This window comes from Trichosurus vulpecula, chromosome 3 (genome assembly GCF_011100635.1).
Source record: "Trichosurus vulpecula isolate mTriVul1 chromosome 3, mTriVul1.pri, whole genome shotgun sequence".
NCBI lineage: Eukaryota > Metazoa > Chordata > Mammalia > Diprotodontia > Phalangeridae > Trichosurus > Trichosurus vulpecula.
This window is the reverse complement of record NC_050575.1, coordinates 22,009,689-22,032,549: the sequence shown is the minus strand read 5'-3', so window position 1 is coordinate 22,032,549 and position 22,861 is coordinate 22,009,689. Positions and strand designations below refer to the sequence as shown.

Sequence of the window (22,861 nt, the reverse complement as noted above, 5' to 3'; positions counted from 1 at the left end):
ACATCTCAAAGCTTACCTCTCCAGCAATAGAGAGAGTGCAAACTGGGCTTGTGGGAAATGTATCTACAGCGACGATATCACAGATCATGAAGTACCAAAGAATACATGTACAGACAGATGTTCTCTCTCTCTCTCTCTCTCTCTCTCTCACACACGCATACACACACACACACACACACACACACACACACGGGCATGCCAAGACATAGAAGTACACATATTCATAAAAGTACAGACTTCAACAGCATACACTGAGTTCCAGCAGAAAAGAACCCAGCTCTGGAGTCAGAGGTCTTGAGATCAGATTACCACTTTGATGTGGACCACCTATGTCACCTACAATAAGTCTTTTGACCTGCTAGGGCCACAGTTTTCTCATTTATAAAATGAAGGGGCTAGACTAGGTGGCTTCTGAAATCCCTTCCAACAATAAATCTATGATCCTATATATAGAGATTCTATAGATATATGCTTTGTGTTTGTTTGTTGGCATATTTCCAGTATATTTTATATCATACATGTTCCGGCTCTCACTAGTACACTGGACACTTCCCTAATGGCAGCGAGATGACTCAGTGGACAGAGTGCAGGGACTGGAGATAGAAAGATCTAAGTTCAAAACCAGCCTGTATGACCCTGGGCAAGTCACTTAACCTCTGTCTGTCCCAGTCATCTGCAAAATGAGGCCACCTACCAGGGTTGTTGTAAGAATCAAATTAAATAATATTTGTAAAGCACTTTGCAAACCTTAAAGCACTATATAAATGCTAATGCCAGTTACCATCACCATCATTGTTATTATTATTATTATGGCAGAACATTGACTCTGCCTCAGACCAGGAACTCTCTAAGGTAGGAAACTACAGGGCGTTCCTAAAGTCTGGACACATAGGCAATTGATGGCAATGTGGAGTTACTGCATCGAGTTCACGTGAATCTTGCAAAGCGCATCAACCTGTGCACCACAAATGATTGAAATTATACTGAAGATGTTATTCGTTAATATTCCAATTAAATAAAAATTTCATTCATTTCATTTCTTGAAAATATGCATTTTTGCCTATGTGTCCAGACTTTAGGAACACCCTCTATTATATCCCCTTCTGTATTCTCCTAGAACTTAATGAAAGAAAATCTTTAAAAATCAACCTAGCCTAGGTTGAGACTCTATCCACAGAGAGCTCAATCCAGGAAGTTTTCCATCTAACTACTCTATTTAAAAGGGATCCAGCATTACCCAGAAAGACAAACATATTGGATATCCCAAAGGCTTTGTCTGAATATCTCTCCCTTTTCACATGTGTGTCTAGGAGATGTGTGTGAGTACGAGTAGGGAAAGGAGGGACTGAATAGGGAAGGAAAGGAAGGAAGAAAGGAAAAAGAGAGAGAGGAGAGAGAGAAGGGGAAGAGGGAACTAGGGAAGGAGGGAGGGAGGGAGGGAGAGAGAGAAGAGGAGAGGCGAGGAGAGAGGAGAGAGAGAGTTGGATTGGGTCAAAGGTCCAAGACAGCTACAGAAAAACCTAAAGTTGAATTAGAGGAAAGCACACTCAAGGATTTCCAATATTCCCTTCCCACAACATACCTCAGTTGACACGAGTTCTGTCCTGTCCCCCACAGGGTCCCCTTACTCATCTTGCAAGGCAGGAGACAAAACAAACAGGTATTTCCACCATCAGCAAAGACGCCCCAGGGTCCAAGAAAACCAAAGCTGCCAAAACCACCCAGTCATTGGCAACTTTAACAAGATCTTTTAGGTCCAGCCACTGAGTCGCCCAACCCTAACCCTAAACGGGCCCAATCAAAACAGAGCCAGGAGAGTACAAATCCCAGAGATGCTGACAGGCAAATGGACCCACAGCCAAAGGATTCTGGTTAACAGTTCTTTCTTATTCATAGGAAGCAAACTCATAAGGAAGGTGCAAAGGAACCTAGAAACAGCAAAATGTAGTGGATAGAACACTGGACTTGGAGTGTATAAGACCTAGGTTCAGATTCCATCTTGGGCATTTACTGTGTGACCCTAGGTAGGTCACTTAATATCTATGAGTTGTCCTCATCTGTAAAATAGGGCTAGTAATAGTACCTACCTCAAAGGGTTATTGTGAGAAGCCAAAGAGATAATGTACATAAAGCATTTTTTCAAACGTTAAAGCGTTATATAAACGTGTGCTATTATTACTGTGGTGGTTGCTATTATTCTATGAGAACAGATGGCCTCGATGAGTTTCTTCTAACTCTGAGGGTCTGTGAGTGTGCTGTAATTGTCTGTAGAAATCATGTGGACACAGAATACAGTCTGTTGTGAATACCCACCCATCCCCATTCTCCCTGTAAGGAAGATGCAGACCAAGAACATCATCATCACGCCTAAGCCTCACTGAGACTAAGAATATTCACAGAACCACCAGATCTCACTGTGTTGGCTGACATGTGAGAGGACATTCATCTAACCTGAAGAAGATCAGCAATCTCCTCAACAATCTCCCCTACAAGAGGCTGTCCCACCTATGCCTGAAGACCCCGAGTAGAGGTCAGACCAGGGGCAGGGAACCTGCATGTGGCCCTCTAGTCCTCAAGTGTGGCCCTCTGACTGAATCCAAACTTCACACAACAAATCCCCTTAATAAAAGGATTTGATCTGTAAAACTTGGAGTCAATCAAAAGGCTGCACCCAAGGACCTAGAAGGCACATGTGGCCTCAAAGCCGCAGGTTCCCCATGCCTGAGTCAGACCATACACCTGCTGTAACAACCCATTCCAGGACTGGACAGCTCCAAGGAGACCTTTTTTCCCTTACAATGAACTGAATCTTTCTCCCTGTATCTCTCCCCACTCTTCAGAGAGGGTCCTTCAAAATCCTGAAAAACGCAATCATGCCCCTTCATATCTTCTCCAAGATCAACAACCCTAGTTCCCTGCCTCTCCCGTTCTCTCTGGGCACAGCCTAGTGTCTCACCAACCTTCCTAAGACATGGTCTCCAGAGTTGAAAACAATATTCCAGATGTGGCCTGACCAGGCTAGGAAGCAGTAGGGCCTTTACTTTACCCCTGGCCACTCTACTTCTGGCTAATGTAGCTGAAGCTATCATGAGGCAGCTAGGTGTCACAGTGGGTAGTGTTGGGCCTGAAGTCAGGAAGACTTGAGTTCAAATCCAGCCTCAGACACTTACTAGCTGAGAGACCCTGGACAAGCCATTTAACTCAGTTTCTTCAACTTTAAAGTGGGGATAATAACAGCACCTATCTCCCAAGGTTGCTGTGAAGATCAGAGATATTTGTAACATGTTTGGCACCATGCCTGGCACAAAATAGGCACTTAAAATGAGTGTCCTCTTCCTTTTCCCCCCTCTCCTCCCAGCTAGCTTTCTAGGATTCTAAGTTGCAAAGAAGGTGCCAACCTGCCTTGGTAAAGGATGTGTCTTCACCCGGGAGTTCCCTATCCCACTAAAATCATAGGTCCAGGACCTGTCTCTATTATTATTAAAACCTTCAGAGCTTTTTCATGTGAACCGTTGTTAGCTCCAGTAGTTGTGAGTACAGCTATACGGTTGTTCTCTTTGGTTAGACTCTAAAATTCTACCTCGTTCACAGTCAGTCACTCCCTGCTCTCAAGGAGCTCACAGTCCAATGGGGGAGACAACGTACAAACAACGACGTACAAACAAGGTACGGACTGGATACGGTGCAGGTAATCAACAGAGGGAAGGCATTAGCATTGAGGGGGCTTGGAACGGGCTTCCTGGAGAAGGTGGGATTTTAGCTGGGACTCGAAGGAAGCCAGGAGGCAGAGAGAGATGAGGAGGGAGGGCATCTGAGGCAGGGGTAACAGCCAGTGAAAATGACCGGAGGCAGGAGATGGCATGTTGTGTGCAAGGAACAAACAGAAAGGAGGACAGTGTCACTGAATCCCACAGTAGTATTTTGGGGGCAGAGGGAGAGTATAAAGTGTAAGAAGACAGGAAAGGAGGTAGGGACCAGGCTATGAAGGATCCGAACGCCATCCAAAGGATTCTGTGTTTTCATCCTGGAGATGATAGGGAGCCACTGGAGTTTTTTGAATATGGGAATGACTTGGTCAGACTGAAGGAAGATAGCCCTTTGGTGCTGAATGGAGAGTGGATAGGAGGAGCACGAGAATTGTAATAGATCTTAGAGACCCTTTAGTCCACTTAACAAAAAGATAAACTGATGCCTAAAGAGAAGGTATTTGCCTAAACTTTTATTTAGTTGTTTTTCAGTGGCATCTGAATCTTTATGACCCATTTTGGGGCTTTCTTGGCAAAGATACTGGAGTGATTTGCCACTTCCTTCTCTAGCTCATTTTACATATAAGGAACTGAGGTCAACAGGGTTAAGTGACTTGCCCAGGGTCACACAGCTATTAAGTGTCTGAGGCTAAATTTGAACTCAGGTCCTCCTGAGTCCAGAGTGGGCACTTTATCCACCTTGCCACCTAGCTGCCTTATTAATTAAGGTTAACTAATTAACCCAAACTACTTAATAATAACTTCCCCACATTTCTACAGTACTTAAAATAAAGAGGTTGAGATCACCTTTTGCTCTGACATTCTACATTGGAAGCAGGGTGGTTGAGTGGAACAAGCACTGAATTTGAAGTCAGAGAGTCTGGGTTCAAATCCTGGCTCTAACCCTTCTATTTTGTGACTCTGGACAAATCTTAGCCTCTCTGGGCCTCAGTTTCCCCATCTGTAAAGTGAGGGGTTCTACTAGATGACTTCTGAGGTTCTTTCCAGCTCTAAATCTGTGATTCTATGTCCAAAGGTCCCATGTGGCTCTTCCATGCTGCATCCCAAGGCATCTTCCAGCTTTCATAGTCTTTGTCCCATGATCTCTGAGACTCTATGTTCTAAGATCTCTTCCTGCTCTAACACTCTACAGGTCTCCATCCTTGATCACAGACTCCAAGCGCTGAAAGAGCTCTTTGTACAGGGCTTTTTCTGGTGCCGTGATAAACAGTTGACCCAGGAGCCCCAGCGAAAACAGCACCTCTTTCTCTTGTTTAGGAAGCACCTAAGCGCCTTCGCTGTGGCTAATCTCCTAAAGAGATGTTGGGGATTTCCGGGCAGATTAAATTACACCCCTCAGTATGCACTTTGGCAGATGCTACCTCTCAGCCAGCCAGATGGCTGACAACAGGGATGGTCTCATAGATAAAGAATGAATACCACCACCCAGGCAGACAGGAGGGGCAGCGCCCCACCACCACCACCCCCAATCCACCAGAGGTCTGCTCATTGGCAGGCCAAAGGAACCAGGACATAGCTCCCACCATATTCTCAAAAGATCAACCAACAACTGCAAGAAATGCAGAAATGCACCGCTGTCTGCCTGATTTGGAAGGTGAGGCAGGTACCCCTCCACTTTTGATAGCCCAGATTATGCTCCAATTCTGTCAGGATTCCAAACCAAGTCCTCTGATTCTAGATCCAGCTTGCTTTCCAATGTCTTCAACATGCCACGGGCAATGCTGACATGGCCATTCCTCTATGCAAATTTCTGTTCGCTACTGCCTCAATACAGAAGCTGCAAAGCCAAGGCAAGAGGAAAGTCCTGGCCTCGGGAATCAGGGGACCTGCTCTCAATACCCAGCTCTAAAAGTGACTGGCTGTGGGACCATGAGCAAAGCCCCTCACTGACCTGGCTGTCAGCTTCCTCGTCTGCAAAATGGGTATGCTAATATTTATCCTATCTAGCCTGTGATGAAGGAAGCACTGGAGACTTGTAGAAATTCAAATTATCACCATCATCATCATCATGATTAATATTATTACTACAGGATAAAGTCCAAATGCTTCAGCCTAGCATTCAAGGCTCTGCAAGTTCTGGGTCTCACTGAACTTCCCAGTTTTTTCTTACTACTGCCCCTCCAAAATTCTAAGCTCCAGCCAATTGGACATCGTGAACCTCCATCTACACCCTGTTCTTTCCCAACTCTCAGCTGGGAAATGTCCTGGGAATGTCCTGCCCCATCCAATTTCTCCTCAGCCTTCCACACTCAATACAAACAAGACCTCCTCAAAGAAACTCAATCCCCTTAAGCCCAGAGTATTTGGTCCCTCCTCTAAATGACAGCCCCCTCCTAACCACCCAGGTGGATCAGATCTGCAGACTATTATCACTAGTACATAGGCAGTCCCCTAAGGACTTATCTCTGTGTCCTCAGAAGGCCTCGGTTCAAATCCTGACTGCCACTTACTTACCTGTGTGACTCTAGAAAAGCCATTTAAATCTGGGCCTCAATTCTCTCATTTGTAAAATAAGAAATTGGTACTGTATAATCTCTGAAGTCCCTCACAGTGACAAAGCTATTATTCTAAATTCCCAACCCAGAATATCACACAGTAGGTGCTTAATAAACAATTGCTAAACAAAAGAACAAAGAAAGGAGGAGATTTTTCCATAAAGCTGACTGTGTCTGTGCCTGTGATGAAAATAATTGTCCTGTTCTCTTGAAGGGTGTGGAGAAAGAGGAGGAGAAGAGATCTCGCCCACCACTGGAGCCAACATGTTGGCTCCTTCAGTCTCCCCCACCACAAATTCACTAGGAAACAAGAAATACTGGCTCCTCTTATGACAGGTGTGAATTCCCCAGGCCCTGTAGCACCCCTTCCTCCTGTTCTTGCCAACTTCTCTAAGCCTCACCTGGGAAGCCTAAGGCCTTTTCCCAAACCCAACCTAGCTAGTGGTTTGGCCTGAGCCAGGGGTAGGAAAGCTGCGGCCTTGAGGCCGCATGTGGCCTTCTAAGTCCTCAAGTGTGGCCCTTTGACTGAATCCAAACCTCACAGAACAAACCCCCTTATTAAAAGGATTATTTGTTCTATAAAACTTGGGCTCAGTCAGAAGGCTGCACACAAGGACCTAGAAGGCCACATGTGGCCTCAGGGCCACAGGTTCCCCACCCCTGGCTGAACTATGAGCTTTCTATGAAGAATCAGTGGTCTCCACTAAACCCAACTATCCACAAGCTGGATCCTCTCTGGAGGAGGGAATCCCCACCAGCCAAAGTCAATCCAGCTCCCCTTCACCAAAGTATATAGCCCCACCAGAGGAAGCTTCAGAACATCCACAATATCATTCCAGGTTTCCTTATAACAACCCCAGGGAGTGTCCCCAATACTATATATTACCATTACCAGTGGTGACACCAATGATAACATTGGGATTTTGGTCATTTTTAAGGCATCATAGAATACACTACCACACAACTTCACCTATCATTTTTGTCAAGTTGGGGAAGCAAGGGATTTTGACCCCTCCTCTCTAGAGGGTAAGATATTTTAGACCCAGGTATCCTCAGACCTCCTGATGAGAGATATGATTTTATGAGGGGAAAAGAAGTAATTTCTTAAAAAAACTTTTTTGGCAGCTTGTGGGGTATAAGTTTTAAAGTTTTATGCCTATGCATTTCATAAGAAAACTATATATTTCTTTTTTTGTTGGTTTAATGTTTTATCTGGAAAATGGCACATATTTTACTATTTGTGGAAAAAGATAATTCTGGAGCATTCATTGGTATTTGTGCCTCCCAGGCATGCCTTAATATATGTCCTGTCCCATGTGATGCCAATACTAAACAATCACCATCCCTTGAACGCTAAGATTAGGTTAGGAGTGGAATTTTTTAGTCATGTGTTTTAAACTAGCAATCAATTTTAGTTTATTGGGTTTGAGTTTGGGGCTTTTTTAACAAAAAAAAAAGTGGGGGGGGGGAATGGGAGGCCGGGAGATATCTAGAGAAACTTGTGAACTGTAAATCACATCTGAGAGATGAGCTGATGTACTAAGATGCTTTGATTACTTACAGAGATTAACAGCCCTATCCTGAAGATGAAGTAGCAGCCCAAAGAGGAACAGCGGCTGAGCCCAAAACCAGAAGTCAGAAGCCTCGGGCCCTTGGAGAGGATCTGCCATTAAATTCAAAATGTAGCCTTGACCCAGATTTGATGAGCTCTGACACTGTCCTCCTAGTACTGACATTTTGTTGCTACAAGTGCCTTGGCGGGGGCAGCCCTTCTCCTACTATGTCAGGGAAGTTTAAAACAAAACCTCAGCCAGGTCTCAGGAGGGGATTTGCCTAAAATCAACCAGGAACCTGTCAGACACTGGAAGTGGTCCCCAAGCTTCAGCCTAAAAGCACCAAACCTGTGAGGATGGCTAGGTGCAATTGAGATGGTAAAGTGGTTAGAGAACTGGACCTAGAGTCAGGAAGACCTGGGTTCAAATCCCACCTCAGACATTTATTTGCTATGTGACCTTGGGCTAGTCACTGAAATTCCGTCTGCCTCAATTTCCTCAACTGTAAAATGGGAGCTCTTGTGAGCATTAAATGAGAGAATATTTGTAAAAGGCGGTGCAAACCTTAAAGCCTTATATAAACGTTAGGTAGTTATAAAGCACTGGGTATAAAGTAAAGAAGATCTGAGATTAAATCAGACACTAACCAGGTATGTGACCCTAGACAAGCCACTTAACTTCTCTCAGCCTCAGTTTCCTCACCTGTAACATGGGGATAATAACAGCATTGCCTCACAGGGTTGTTGTGAGGTTCCAGTGAAATAGCATATGCAAAGTGCTAAGAAAGTTCTCTGTTTTGTGAGCTTCCTTTAAAAGTTCAGCTCAAATACCACTTCCAGCACGAAGCCTTTCCTGATCCTCACATAAGCTGCTAGCGCCCCCACAAATTACCTAATATTTATTTTTTCAGAAATCTTGTACATGCTTACATATAGTTATATATTGTCTCACCTCCCCCAGCTTGTACTTGACACTCAGATTTTTTGATTCTAACTACATCTTTCTCTTTATTCCCATTAAATTTCATCTTCTTGGACTCAATCCAATGTTTGTTCCATCTTGCCGAGCTCCTTTCAGATCCTGCGACACAGCATGTTACTAAACCTTCCCTGCTTATGTCATCTGTAAATTTGATCCAATTTAATTTGACAAATATTTATTAAGTGTTTACAACTGTGCAAGGCAGCAAGCTAGGCTCCAGTAATACAATGACAAAATCTACACAATTTCTGACCCCCAGAGCCTTCTATTCTACCATAGTCCCTCTAGGCCTCTATCTAAGCCACAGGTAAAAGGGTCAAAGACCATCGGGCTAAGGACAGATCCCTAGGGCACTCCCTTAGAGTCTGGTCATTGGAACTTATCAGAAACAGCCAGGTGCCCTCACTCTCTCCCCTACTCTTCGAGGGTTTCGATCCCCTATTGTCCATTTCTGTTCTGTCTTTTCTAGTCAAAAATCATTTTCCTTTGCAGAGACAGCAGAAATAACACAAGCAGTGAGTAATTCCAGATTTGCTAGTGAAGCCAGAGCTGGCCTCAGATCCAGGAAGATCTGGGTTCAAGTGCCACCCCTGAAACCTGCAGGCTGTGTGACAGATCACTTAACTTTGCAGCACTCTGGGCAATTCTCTAAAACCACAATGATGCCGAGAAGATGACCCACACAGGAGCAAAGGGAGTTTCCTTATCCGAGAATTCCCTACGTCAATGAAATCCTCTCTATCCTTGGTCATCCATTCCGACTGTCTCATCTGCTTAGAGAAGCAGTAGCCTTAAAAATAATAATAATGATTATACTACCAAATAGCTAACATTTGTTACCTACTATGTGCCAGGTACTGCACTAAACTTTTTTTTAAACAATTATTATATATATATATATATATATATGATATTTATTGTGTAATATATTTATTTATTATATATTATTTATAAATATTTATAAAACTTTAACAATTATTATCTCATCCGAACCTCACAACAACCTTGTAAAGGAAGGTGCTACTGTTATCCCCCATTTTACAGATGAGAAAATGAAGGCAAACCAAGGTTCAGTAACTTGCCCTGGGTCACATTTGAACTAGGGTCTTCCTGACTCTAGACCTAGCACACTATCCGTTGCTTCAAACAAGTGACATTTATAAGCTGCAATGCTTCCAGAAGAGGACAGCAGGAACCTGAAGACTATTCCATATGAGGATCAATTAAAGGAACTAGAGACATTTAGCCATTGGTCCTAGAGGGACACAATAACTATCTTCCAGCATTGGAAGGGCTACTGTATCAGAGTAGGGTTGGACCTGCTTGGCTGGGCCTCCCAAGGAACAACTAGAAATAATGCTGTGTGTGGGAGGAGAGAAGTTACAGGAAGGCAGTGTCAGCTAAATATAAGAAGAAATTTCCTTACAACTAGAGATAACCAACCATGGAATGGACTGACTCAGAAGGGTAAGTTTCCCATTGCTAGGAAGGCTGGATCACCACTTGTGAGGGATATTGTAACAAGGTAGGGATTGAACCCCCTGAGGTCTCTTCCAGGGCTAAAGTTCTTCATGCCAAGGGGCTAGAAGACATGTTATGTGTCTGTATTTGTGTCCCTGCTCTGTACACTCAGGTTGCACATATTTTGACTGGTATCACACTTATCTGTACCCACGTTTGATCTCCCCCTTATTCGGGGGGTCCTGGAGCTGGCTTGTTAAGCTTTTACAATGAGCACTGAAACCCTGGAAATTAGCAAGTGCTACAAATCAGGGCTTGATTTAGCGTTTGTTTGCTCATCCAGACTTAAGAAAGTAAAGGAGAAGGTGCTAAGAATGTACATTAAACTTAAAAGTATGTGGTACATTTTTTAGAGATCTGGTTGTTAAACATTTATTTCCCAGCAGACCACTGCCCTTATTCAGCAGCATTGTGTAGTCGTTTGTGGTAGTGGTATTAGTGGAGATGGTGGTAGCAGGAGTAACAGTAAGGACAATAATGATAGCTGGCATTTAAGGTTTGTGGGAGACTTCGCAAACACTGTCTCATATCAACAACCCTGGGAGGCAGGCGCCGTTACCGTCCCCATTCCACAAATGAAGAAACTGAGGCTTACAAAGATGAAGTGACTCACCCACAGTCACCACGCTAATAAGTATCCAAGGTGGAGTTGAACTCAAGTCTGCCTGGCTCCTAATCCGGTGCCGTATCTGCTGTGCCATGAGCTTGACACCAGAGAACCTAAGGAGAACTTTAGCTATGCGACCCTAGGTAAGTCACTGGGTCACATCTGTAAAATCAGGAGTGCCTTCTAGTCTAATCAATCTATGGTTATGATCGTGTCCGTGAGGAGAGGAGACTGGATTTCTGTCACTGACAACGAGCCAACCAAAGGCACTTAAAACATCTGTTAAATGAACACATTCTGTAGGATGACTGAGCATTCTAAGTCATTCCCATCCGGATTTGCCTCATCATCATCATCATCATATCCTCCTACCTGGTCTCCCTACCTCTAGCCTCTCCCCTCTCCAGGATATTATTCACATAGCTGACAAAACAATCTTCCTAAACTCCCCTCTGTAATCACGTCACTCTCTTATAAAAAAAATTTTTAAAAAACTAGTTAGAACCAAGTTTCAGTGACTCCATATTACCTCCAGAACTAAAGAAAAACTTCTTAAGCTTGCTATTCAAGGTCCTCTACAATCTGACTCCAACATACCTTTGCAGCTTCTATCACATTCCTCACCTTCACACACCCTACATTCTGACCCAACTAGCCTACTCACCACTCCTTCAATTCATCCTGCCTTTCCCGGCCTCCGTGCATTTACTCATGTCACCCCTTCCCCATCACCGAGAATGTACTCCTTTCAAAATCCTTTTCTTCCCCCAAGGCCCGGCTCAAGTGCCATTGCCTCATGCTGAAAATGAGCTCTTTCTTCTCAAAATGTCTTAGAGCACTTTGCTTGGATCTCACCAGCGTCTCTGTTCTCTTCTTTATATCATAGTTATTTGTGTACCACTCATAGCCTTTTCCCCAGTAGATTATAAGCTCCCTGTGGGCAGGGAATGTGAATTTGTCTTTTTTGCCATCTTTGTATTCCCTGCACAATGTAGGTAATTAATAAATGTTCACTGTTTTGAAGAGAACTGAATTGATGCCCAGGTCTCAACCACCAGCAGCAACACCCGAGCTTCACCCATTCCCCAGGCAGACTGAGCTAGGCTGGGCAGGCCAGCACCTTGGCATGACTCATTGTGAAAAACACAAACACAGACTCCCAACCCCAAACAAGGATGAACTGCCAAGGTAAAACACAATGAGAAAGCATGGGCTGTGTGAATACTGTGCAAATCTAACCCAGGCCCAGTCGGGGACTGACAGAAATTAGGTTAAAAAAGAGTGTCTGTCTGGGAATCAAGTGACCTGGGCTCTAATCTCATTTCTGCCACTACCTCTGTGTGACCTTAGGCACCTCAGTTCCTCCATCTATAAATGAAGGGGGTCAGACTACACTAAATGGTTTTTAAGGCCCTTTCCTATTTTAATATTCAATACTCTGTGTTTTAAACATTCTTTCCATCTCCAACATTTCTGTGTCCTTTGTTCTAAGATTCATTAGAACCTTAAAGACTAAGTTGTAAGGCCTAAATTTCCTTCCAGCTCTGATATTTTGCTTTATATTTTAAGGGCCCTCTCATTTCTGATATCCTATATATTCATTCTCATTCTCTCTCTCTCTCTCTCTCTCTCTCTATATATATATATATATATATATATATATATGTATATATATGTATGTGTATATATAGTATCTCCTAGATATATCTACAGATCTCCTACATATATCCTATATATTATATATAAATCCCAGATATCATATATATGTGTGTATATATATATATTACATATAAATCCTAGATGTTATATATGTGTGTGTATCCTATATATTCTAAAGGTCCTTCCAGCTTTAACATTTCATGATGTTTGTTTCACAGTCTCTTTGAGCTCTGGCATTTTAGGACAGTTATGGTAACTTTCTGATCTCTTCCCTGTAAAATGAGGGAATTGAGCTAGATTGTCTCTAAAGGAACTAGGATAGTCCCTTCTAGAACCCATTTTCAATGAGCTTCATAATCTAATAGGAATCAAGTGATAAGCAAACTATTCAGTCTCGCTCTTGCCACAGCCGCTAACCCAGTTCCCTCCAGAAAATGCAATGTGCCCTATTCTGCATGGGCAGCTGTGGTCACCCCCAGTGTAACTGCCCCCTTTGACAGCAACTGAAAGATTGAGAATTAGGACCAGCAGGCAACAAAATCCCCAAATCTCAGACCAGGAAGGGACCCCAGAGATTCCACCCCAAACCAACACTACATGAGAAACGCTCCCGATGATATCCTAGACAAATGTGTGTGCATGAAGCCCTCCAAGTGATGAGGAAATCACTACCTTCTGAAAAATCGCACTCCACTCTTTTAGACATGGAAATCCACTGATCCAGTGATCAGCCCTGTCAGGGGACCAGCTGACACAAGAGACATCTGAAGGCTGGGATTTCAATGAAAGGTCCATTCCAGTCAAGAAAACCAGCCCTTCCCTCAAGTCACACTTACCTGAAGCATCAGTTCACAGTCATCCCGGCCAACAAATATCATTTCTCTTGGCAGCCGGTGGCGGGTGCCACTGCTGCTCACCAGAAACCATGATGTCACACTCATCTTGTTAGCTGTCACTTCCTCTTTGAGCTTCCTGAAAAAAAGGGAGGAGAGAGGATATTAGACCTTAAGACCTGGTTCAAATCCTGGCCCTTTCACTTACTACTGGTGAAAGCATGAGAAAAACCACTTAACCTGAGCCTCAGTTTCCTCACCTGCAAAATGAGACCAGCCTAAATTAGCAGTGTCAAACTCGAATAGAAATGGATCCCCGCAGACTGCATACTGAATTAGAAAAGCACAGATTAACATTAGCTTTTTGGGGCCACTAGGTGGCAAAGTGGATAGCGTGCTGGACCTGGAGTCCCTGGACAAGTCACTTACCCTTTTTTGCATCAATTTCCTCGTCTGGAGCTGGACAAGGAAATGGCAAACTGCTAGTAAGCCAAGAAAACCCCAAATGGGGAGGCAAAGAATCAGACATGTCCTCAATGACTGAACAGCAATAACATGTTGTACTGTATTTTTATTTTTTTTTTTAATTCTCAATTACATTTTAATCTGGTTCCCGATGGCTGCAGTATTTTGCAGTTCTTGAGGGTCCCTAGTTTGACACATCTGGCCTAAATGATCTCTAGGTCTCCTCCAACTCAAAACCTTATAATTCATTCATTCAACAAATATTTATTGCTGTATATAAAGTCATATCTTTCTTGTTCAAAGTGATTTAAAGTTTAAATAAGGCAGGCTCCCTGCCTTCACAGAGCTCATAGTCTAGTAGGGACATAAAGCACAAACCCCGATCACTATTATACATAGTCTTACATGATAAGTGCATTATAGTGATCTTATGTGATTCCTATAACCCAGGAAGGCTTCCTGCCAGGGAGGGAGCAGGGCCAGTATGAAGACAGAAATGAGTAAGGTTTCTGCTCATAACTAGATTTATACGTTGAGGCCAGTAGGGAAGATGAGAACCAGCAGTTCTTAGCTTAAATGTTACAAAAACAAATGGTAGGTTATGGCCTATTCGTTGTAGCTTACTAACCCCTGTTCTAGATGGCTTCTAAAGGCCCTTCCAGCTCTAAATCCTATGATTCTATGATGAGTTAATTTCTAAGGCCCCTGAAGCTCTAAATTCCCTCCATCTATGATCTAGAAAGAAACCTTCCCTTCCTTAATACACCTTATTCTCTAGTAGCACCAAAAAAGTATCCTTGATCAAGGCAAACTCATGTAGAACCACTTCCCAGGGTTTCCCCACTGTCTCAGAGACTGCAAGTCCCCAAATGAGGCCACAGAGTGGAGGCCAAGAACCCTCAGATATGTTTCACCCTGCTCTCTATTCTGCTATGAGAGAAGAAAACAAAGTATCTGCCCTCAGAGAGCTCATAGTTTAGTGGGGAGAGGGGAGGGAAGGGGAGAAGCATGAGACTGAAATTCTGCCCTTGGGGAGTGTGGTCCCAGTGTGACTAAGGATCCAGGTTTCACTCTCAGGAAACACCCTAATCAATGGACAATACATGATGAGAGGAGGGGAGCAGGTATGCCCTACAATTCTGACTGAATAAAGGGTTAGAAGAAAGATCACTGAGGCTGGGAGTAAGCAGGGGAAGACTCGGAAAGGTATGAGATTTGAGCTATTTCTTGAATGAAGGCCAGCATTTGGAAGCAGAGAAAACCACAATCTAGCCCAGTGTATGGCTTGGATGACAGTAGGGGAGTGTCCCTAATTTTGAGGATTGTAAAGAGACCAGACAGTCTTAATTCAGTAATAGGATCATAGATAGAGGGGATTTAGAGCTGGAAGAGGCCTTAGAAATTAACTAATCATAGAATCCTAGGATTTAGAGCAGGAAGGGTCTTTAGAAGCCATCTAGAACAGGGGTTAGTTAACTACAACCAACAGGCCATATCTTATCATTTGTTTTTATATAGCATTTAAGCTAAGAATGGTTTTTACATTTTTAAATAAAGTTTCTTTGGTCTGTAGTTTGTTGACCCCCTGATCTAGACCCGCTTCCTAATTTTGCAGATGAGGAAACAACGGTCCGGAATGGTCCAACTCTTTCCACTGTTTCTCACTTCCCCCCATTTAGTATGTAGGTAAACTGAGGCCCAAGCTGGGGAATGACTGCCCCAGGTCACATGGGAAACAGCAGAGAGAGATTCAATCCTAGGGTTTTTCTCCTGTTCCGCTGTTACATCATCACTAGCTTTGACTCCAAATCCAATGTGGTACTCAACACACCAGACTGGGTGATGGGTCATGTTTCTTCCCTTGCCTCTCTCACATTTAGGCCTACTAGAAAGTGATTCAATAAGATACAGGATATGTGGTGATATAAGAAACAGAAGATATCAATAAAAACTTATTTTAAAAAAGAAAATGATTCAGTAAGAAAAGAATTGTATTAAAACCCTGGTTAAAGCCAAATACTATCCCTACACTAGCCTCAGGCCTTTTTCTTCCTTTTGGCCAAAGGAATCATCTAGCTCTCTCCAACTCCGCTCTCCTGCATGGTCCTGCACGGGGGAGGGATGTGTTCCTCCCTGGAGGCTGCTGAGCTTGGTCCCATCTTGTTCTCCCCTCCACACACCCTGGTTAAGGGCCTCAAAGCCTCAGAGACACCCAGCATCATGAGTCAGCCAAGGGCTGGAGTAACACTAGCTCCTGCCACAGAACATCAGCTGATAAGCATGGTCAGGCCTGTTGTCTAGGAGGGGGGTGGGTTGGAGGTTATCAAGAATACAGCTTCATTGAATACAGGCCTTCCTATTTAACGTGAGCAGTCCGTACTGATACCATCTGATCATTCACTCCAGGAAAAGCCAGGAGAGGCACTGTAGGAAGCACCAAAGTCATCACAACAGACTGGTGATGCCTGCCAGTTCAGCTGCCTGATCATTTTGGGACCAGAAAAATTTCCACCCCACCCCAAGCTTCCTAGGGGTCAAGACCCAGGTCTTATCCATCACCAGGACAATGTGTCTGGCTTAAATTAACATGACTCCTTCCTAGTCTGTGGCTCCAATCCAACAAGGACCCGGAGATTACTTGACTCTATCATAACAGTAGCTGACATTTCTACAGTGCTTTATGGTTTATGAAGGAGATAGAATAAGAATTGAACTTGTAATTTCATTGGACTTGGTGAGGAAACTCCCTCTACCATGCAGGCTATCACCGCCTTTTCGCCTTATAATCTTAGAGAGTATCCTGGGTGACTTGTCCAGAGTCATACAGCCACTATGCATCAGAAGTGGGACTTGGTTCCACAGCCAGCTTAAACAAAAACAAGTCATTCCAAAATCTCTCAGCTCCCGGCATTTTCTCTGGCTGTGGCCCATGGCTGGAATGCTCTCCCTCCTTATCTCTACCTCCTGGCTCCCTGACCTCCTTCAAGGCCCAGCTAAAATTTCACCTCCTACAAGAAGCCTTTCCTTATCCCTCTTAATTCTAGCGCCTTCCCTCTGTTAATTATTTCCTATTCATCCTTGATATAGCTTGTTTGTACATATCTGTTTGCTGTGAGCTCCTTGAGAGAAGGGACTTTTTGCCTTTTTTTTTTGGTATCCCCAGTACTTAACACAGTGCCTGGCACATAGTGGGTGCCTAATAAATGCTTACTGGATTGACTCTACGCCACTCCAGGAGGCCTCTCTGTGAAGCTAGATTCTTTGTGATCTACAAAGCATTACAGAAATGACAAGAACCATGGTACATAGGAAAACAGACCATGTGACACACTTGGTAAGTCTATACATGTTAGCTTAATGGCTAGATTTACAAAGTTATTTGAAATTTCGGGGTCTGGACAGAGAACTAGGCAGAGGAGACCTTAATCAGACAAGGGGCTCCCAGGCAAAGCCCAGGTTTCTCCACTCCCTCTGGGTTTCCTCTTCCTTTACAATGTGTCTCAGGCTGCCTTTCCAGTACTCTTATACATTCCATCCCTTTACACACTTCATGTTCCAGCCAAACTGGCCAATTTGCTGTTCTCTGAGCCAGCTAGGGCACAGGCAGTCCCCCAGGCCTCACTTCTACTTTTTATAATCTCTGACTTCCTTCAAGTCTCAATTTATGTTCTATCCCTTATAGGAAGGGTAAGCTGTGGGCACAGTGGATAGTGGGTAGGCCTGGAATCTGGAAGACCTGAGTTCAAATCCAGCCTCAGACACCTCCCAGCTGTGTGACCCTGGACAAGTCACTTAACCCTGTTTGCCTCAGTTTCCTCATCTGTAATATGAGCTAAATAAGGAAACGGTAAACCACTCCAGTATCTTCGCCAAGAAAACCCCAAATGGGACCACAAAGAGACAGACACAACTGAGAAGTGAACAACAGCTGAACTCCTATATGAAGTCTTTAGTTGTCAGCACTGTTGCTTCAGATCATGTATATGTTTTGCATCTTAACCATCCCACTCCAGAGTGTAATCTCCTGGAGGGCAGGCAAGACTGCTTTGTTTTTGTCTTGGTACATCCAGGTGCTTAACACAGATCTATTCAGATGGTGTTGGTTCAGAGGCCAGTGAAGTATAGCATCTCAGAATGACCAAGCTTTAAGAAGGCATCTAATCTAACCCCTTCCTGAGCAGGACTCTTCTTCATTCCACAAAGCCATCCAGAATCTTCCTCAAAGAGTTCAAACAAAGAGGAATCCACTGTCTCGAGAGGCAATCTTTCTACCCTTGTACTGCTCTAATGGTTAGGAAGTTTATTCCTTATTATTCCACCTCCATGTAATTTAGTGTCCTAAATTTAGTGCTAAAGGGACCTCAGAGGCCATCTAGTCCAAACCTTTCGCTGTTCACATGAGGAAACTGAAGTTAAGAAATTTGCACACAAGTAGCAAGTGTCAGAGGGAAGCTTTTTCCAGATGGCCTCAGTTCTGCCCTCTGGGCAGCTAGGGAAAATATGTATTCGTCTCTGTGGACCTCCCTCCTTCATTCTCTTCACATACCTATTCCAAAGGTCCTTGCTCTCAGGTAGCTGCCAACCAATCTTCTAAAATATGTTTGCAAATAAGATTTTTAAAGCCAGACCTATTCCTCTGGGGGCATTCTATTCCATTTAATTCTACCAGTGAGGAAAAAAAAAATCTTGACCTGATACCAATTTGTTTCATGACCTTGAACAAGTCATTTCTTTCTGGGACTGAAGATTATAAATCTGTCAAATAAAACTGCTGGAGAAGGCACCTTCCAGTTCTGCTCTGGATTCTGCCTTTCATTCAGGACTTTTCTCCCTTTTCCTTATTACCTTCACACTGAGAATCCTGGAGCCCTAGGACAAAAAAGGAACTGGAAAGCGTCTAACCCAAGCTCTTCCCAAGCACTACTGCTCCTGGGATTGGAGTGTTCTCATCTACATCAAACCAGGAAAACAAAGGAGAACTAGCATCAGTCAGACAACTTATTGAAAAGTAGCAGTTTAAAACAAGGAAGAACTTCCTAACAATCAGATGCTCAAAAACAGAACGGGCTGCCTTATAAGGTAGTGAGCACCCTGTTCCTGGAAGTATTCAAACAAAAGCCAGATAACAATTATACTAATTTACATTCCTGTAGAACTTCTTAAACTTTAAAGCATGTTCCTCACAACAACCAGGTGAGCTAATTAGTCAGAGTATTATCATCCCCATTTTACAGCTAGAGACACTGAAATTGAGAAAAATAAAATTACTTGCCCAAGGTGATCAAGCTTATGCCAAACTCCTGAGAAGACAGGGATGAGAGGGAAGGTGTGAAGGAGTACCCCACCTCCAACACACACACGCACGCACGCACGCACACACGCCAGATCCAAAGCATGCAGCTACTTCTCACTACCCAGCAGGTGATCCTGCCCTGTCCAGTCCCATCCTATCCACTTATGGTTTCAGACCTTCACAGGCATTGGCTAGTAGAAGGAAAAAGAATCTACATCATGAACTCTTCCCTCAGAGGAAACTGAGTCTCCACTGGAAGAAACTACAAAAGCCCTAAATTGCAGGACTGAGAGAGGTAAGCAGACTGACAAGGGAAGGGGAAGGGGGAAAGGCAGATAGAAAGGAGAGAGACAGCAAGAAAGGGGAAGGCAGACAGAGACAGTAGGGAGGGAAGAGACAGAGAGACAAAAAAGAGAAAGAGACAACAGAGAGAAGAGAGACAGCAGGGAGGAGAGAGACAGAGAGATAGGGAGGTGAAGAGTCAGAGAAACACAAAGGTGGGGAGCAGAGACACAAGGGCAGGGAGGTGAGACAGGAACAGAAGTGAGGAAGACAGAGAAGAGGGCTGGAGAAGAGACAGAGAGCAAGGGACACAAGGGCTGGAGAAGATACAGATAAATAAAGGATGAGGAAGACAGAGGAGAGACAGAGGGAGGACAGGAAAAAAGGAAGAGAAAAAGCAGAGGACTCCAAAGGAAAATAACAGGGACATGGAAAGAGGGAGGCAGGGAGGAAAGAAGAAGAGAGGAGAACAGGAATGGGGAAGGAGGAGGCAGGGAGAAAAGAAGGGAAGAGAACAGGGACAGGGAAAGGGGGAGGCAGGGAGGAAAGAAGGGAAGAGCATATGGGCATGAAAAGGGGGAGGCAGGGAGGAAAGAAGGGAAAAGAACAGGGACAGGGAAAGGGGGAAGCAGGGAGGAAAGAAGAACGGAGAAGAACAGGAACGGGGAAGGAGGAAAAAGAAGGAAGAGGCAGGGATAGGGAAGGAGGGAGGAGGGGAGGAAAAGAGGCCTTATCCTGAATCAGCGCTCACCCCTCTCGCAGCAATGGCTGCGGCCTTAGGAGCCATCCCCGCCCCGCAGAGATTCGGAGGTGACAGCCAGAGACACTCACAGCCCCAGCCATCAACCCCAGTCCCTCTTCCCAATCCTCGGGGACACTGCGCCCCCCACCTCATCCCAGGCCAAGTCTGAAAGTGGGACAGTGGGACAGTGCGACAGGATGACAGACACTCCCCTCCCCCAGCCCCGCCGCGCCCGCGCTGCGCTGACAGTCCGGGCGGGGGGTGGGGTGGAGGGGTCTGGCCCGGGCCGCACCTGGGGACACCAGGGGCGCGCGCCTTTGTCTGGCTGGGGAGAGGGCGGAGCGTGCGCCCAGGTGGGCCGGGGCCCCCCCACAGCCAGCGGACTTCCCCAGCCCAGGTTCTCTCCGGTGCCCACGCAGGTGAGGGGCGGGGCGGGAAAGGCCCGCAGCTGGAGGAGGAGAACCGGACGTGGGGGGGCTCACTCACCTGCTCCGGCCTCGGGTCCCCCAGTCCAGGGCCCGGGCTCCTGCCAGCAGCTCCGCCGCCGCAGCCGCCACCTCCTCCTCCCTGTCCTCCAGGCGCGGGGCCGGAGAGAGCCCGGGCCCTGCCGGCTGTGCGCGGCGCGGAGGCGCGGCTCGGCGGCTAGGACATGGCCCCGGCTGAGCCGGGCCGGCTCGCCAGCCCGCCCCGGCCCCGGCTCAACCTCAGCGGCCAGGGGAGCAGGAGCGGGAGCAGGGGCAGGGGCAGCAGCAGCAGCACCAGCAGCGCCGCCGGCGGCTCTCGCCAAGCAGGTTACTGACGTCTGCGGGAGGCTCCAGCCCAGCCCGCCCCTCCCTCTGTCTGCGGCCCGGCCCCCTCCCGGCTCCCTCTCCAGCCCCTCCCTCCCTCCCTCCCTCCCTTCTCCCTCTCTCCGCCCCCGCCTCTTCCCGAGCAGGAAATCCAGGTTAGGGCCGAGGGAGCCGGGAACCAGGTGTGCGCTGCGCGCTCAGGGGGATGGGAAACGGGGATGAGGCTGAAGAGGAGGTTGGGGATAAGGATGGGCAGGGTCTGGGCTCAGACCCAGGGCCGCGGGATGAAGCCCGGGGCTGCCCCCTCTGCATCCCGCAGTCTGCAGCCCGGACCCACCTCAAGCGCGCAAATCCAGGGTGCAGAGGGTTAAAGGAATACGGTCAGGGACCCAGGGCCCGCGGCAGAAGTGAAATAAGGTCTAGCGACACCCCGCTCTCTCCACGGCCCAACCCCCTCGCCAAGAAGGAGGCGCCGCGCTAACTCCGGGAGCCCCAGTAAGTCCCAAGGGGAACGAGACGGCACGAGGAGAGACTGGGTGCCGGTCGCCCCATCCTTGTGCGTCCTGCCCCACCTTCTCCCGGGAGAGGGCAGTGCACTCCCTCTGTGAACCCTCTCAGTGGACCCAGGGCCGAGGTTCAGACAGGGCTCCCTATTTAATAGGGCTCAGGGTGACCCTGGCTCCTGGCCAAGGGAAGCAGGTTAACGCTTAACCAGGCCCCTCCGCCCCATACTTCAGCCCCAGCTTTGGCCCAGGGCCTGGCGGGGTGCCAACTGTGTTCTGCTCAATGCAGAGAGTGTCCTGAGGCATTTGGCCCTTCCCTTCTCCACCCTCCCAGTCTCCTAATGGAGAAGGGCAAAAAACATATGAGGTAGACCCAGGGTGGAGGAGTGGAAGGAACTTTGAATTTGGACTCCGAAGACCTTGGTTTGAATCCTGGCTCTGTTGCTCTATGTGACCTTGGACCAGTCTCCTCACTTCTCAGAGGCTCTAGTTTCACGGTTTTCCCATTTATAAAATGAGGGGTTTAGACGAGATCATCTATAAGGGGCCCTGCCAGCTCTGACGTTCCAGGACTCTGTGGGGCCAGCACTCGACTGGTTGTTATTATTAACTCTACTTGCTCTCTGGCCTCTGCTCAAAGTAGGTCTGGAACTGGCTGCAAACCTAGCCATTTCTTAAGAGTTGGTGGCTGATTGCGGAGGCCGAGCCCAAAGCCCCGCCCCTCCTTCTTCATTTCTAATCCTGCTAGGACCCAGAAGGGCCCAACACACCCATTATGGCACCTCCCAAATAGCTCTCCTGACTAGGCCTGGCTTCCAAAGACACTATAGGCTTTCCCACATAGATGTCCCCGGAGCTCCTGGAGGGATTGGTCAGAAAAGGATGATCCATCATCAATCAAGTATATACACTGAGCCCCTGCAGTAGGCAGGCCCTTGTGAAGGCCCTAGAGGAAAACAAGATGTGTTTAAAATACAGGCTCTGCCCTCAAAAGACACTGATAAATCTGACTCGCAGGATACTGAGAATAGTCAGACTAAGTGAAATCACAGCTGGACTGTGTAATTCAGATTCTTAAGTGCCAGAGGAGTTCAAAGAAGGAGGAGGCTGAGCTGGAGTAGTCACAGAGGACTTCAGGGAGGAGGTGGCAGGGCAAGTTATGACACATTTCCCCTTCTTGACAGATCTAAACTCTGACTAATTTGGCTTTTTTCTCAGCAGTCCTGAATCAGGACTGAGATGGGACCAGGAAAAAGGCCCACAGTCGGAGAAAAGAATTCGCAAAGCAGATAGTATACTTTTACCAAACAATGAATTCCCATCAGGTGCTCTTGGGCTTAAATTTGAAATCTGAAATAAAGCACTGATAAAA

The 22,861-nt window shown here is 46.0% G+C and overlaps 1 protein-coding gene across 2 annotated transcripts in view; it reads right to left on the bottom strand.

Annotated features, from left to right (window-relative positions):
- The window catches only part of CEP170B (centrosomal protein 170B), a 124,069-nt gene extending 103,174 nt beyond the window's left edge, over positions 1–20,895 (bottom strand). For both annotated transcript variants that reach the window (XM_036748758.1, XM_036748759.1), the window contains exons 1-2: positions 20,685–20,895; positions 13,420–13,555 (exon numbers count right to left, since the gene is read on the bottom strand). In XM_036748758.1, coding sequence (XP_036604653.1) covers positions 13,420–13,524 — 105 coding nt within the window. In that variant the 5' untranslated portion in view covers positions 13,525–13,555; positions 20,685–20,895. The remainder of the gene's footprint in view (positions 1–13,419; positions 13,556–20,684) is intronic.
- Between the last annotated feature and the right edge of the window lie 1,966 nt (positions 20,896–22,861).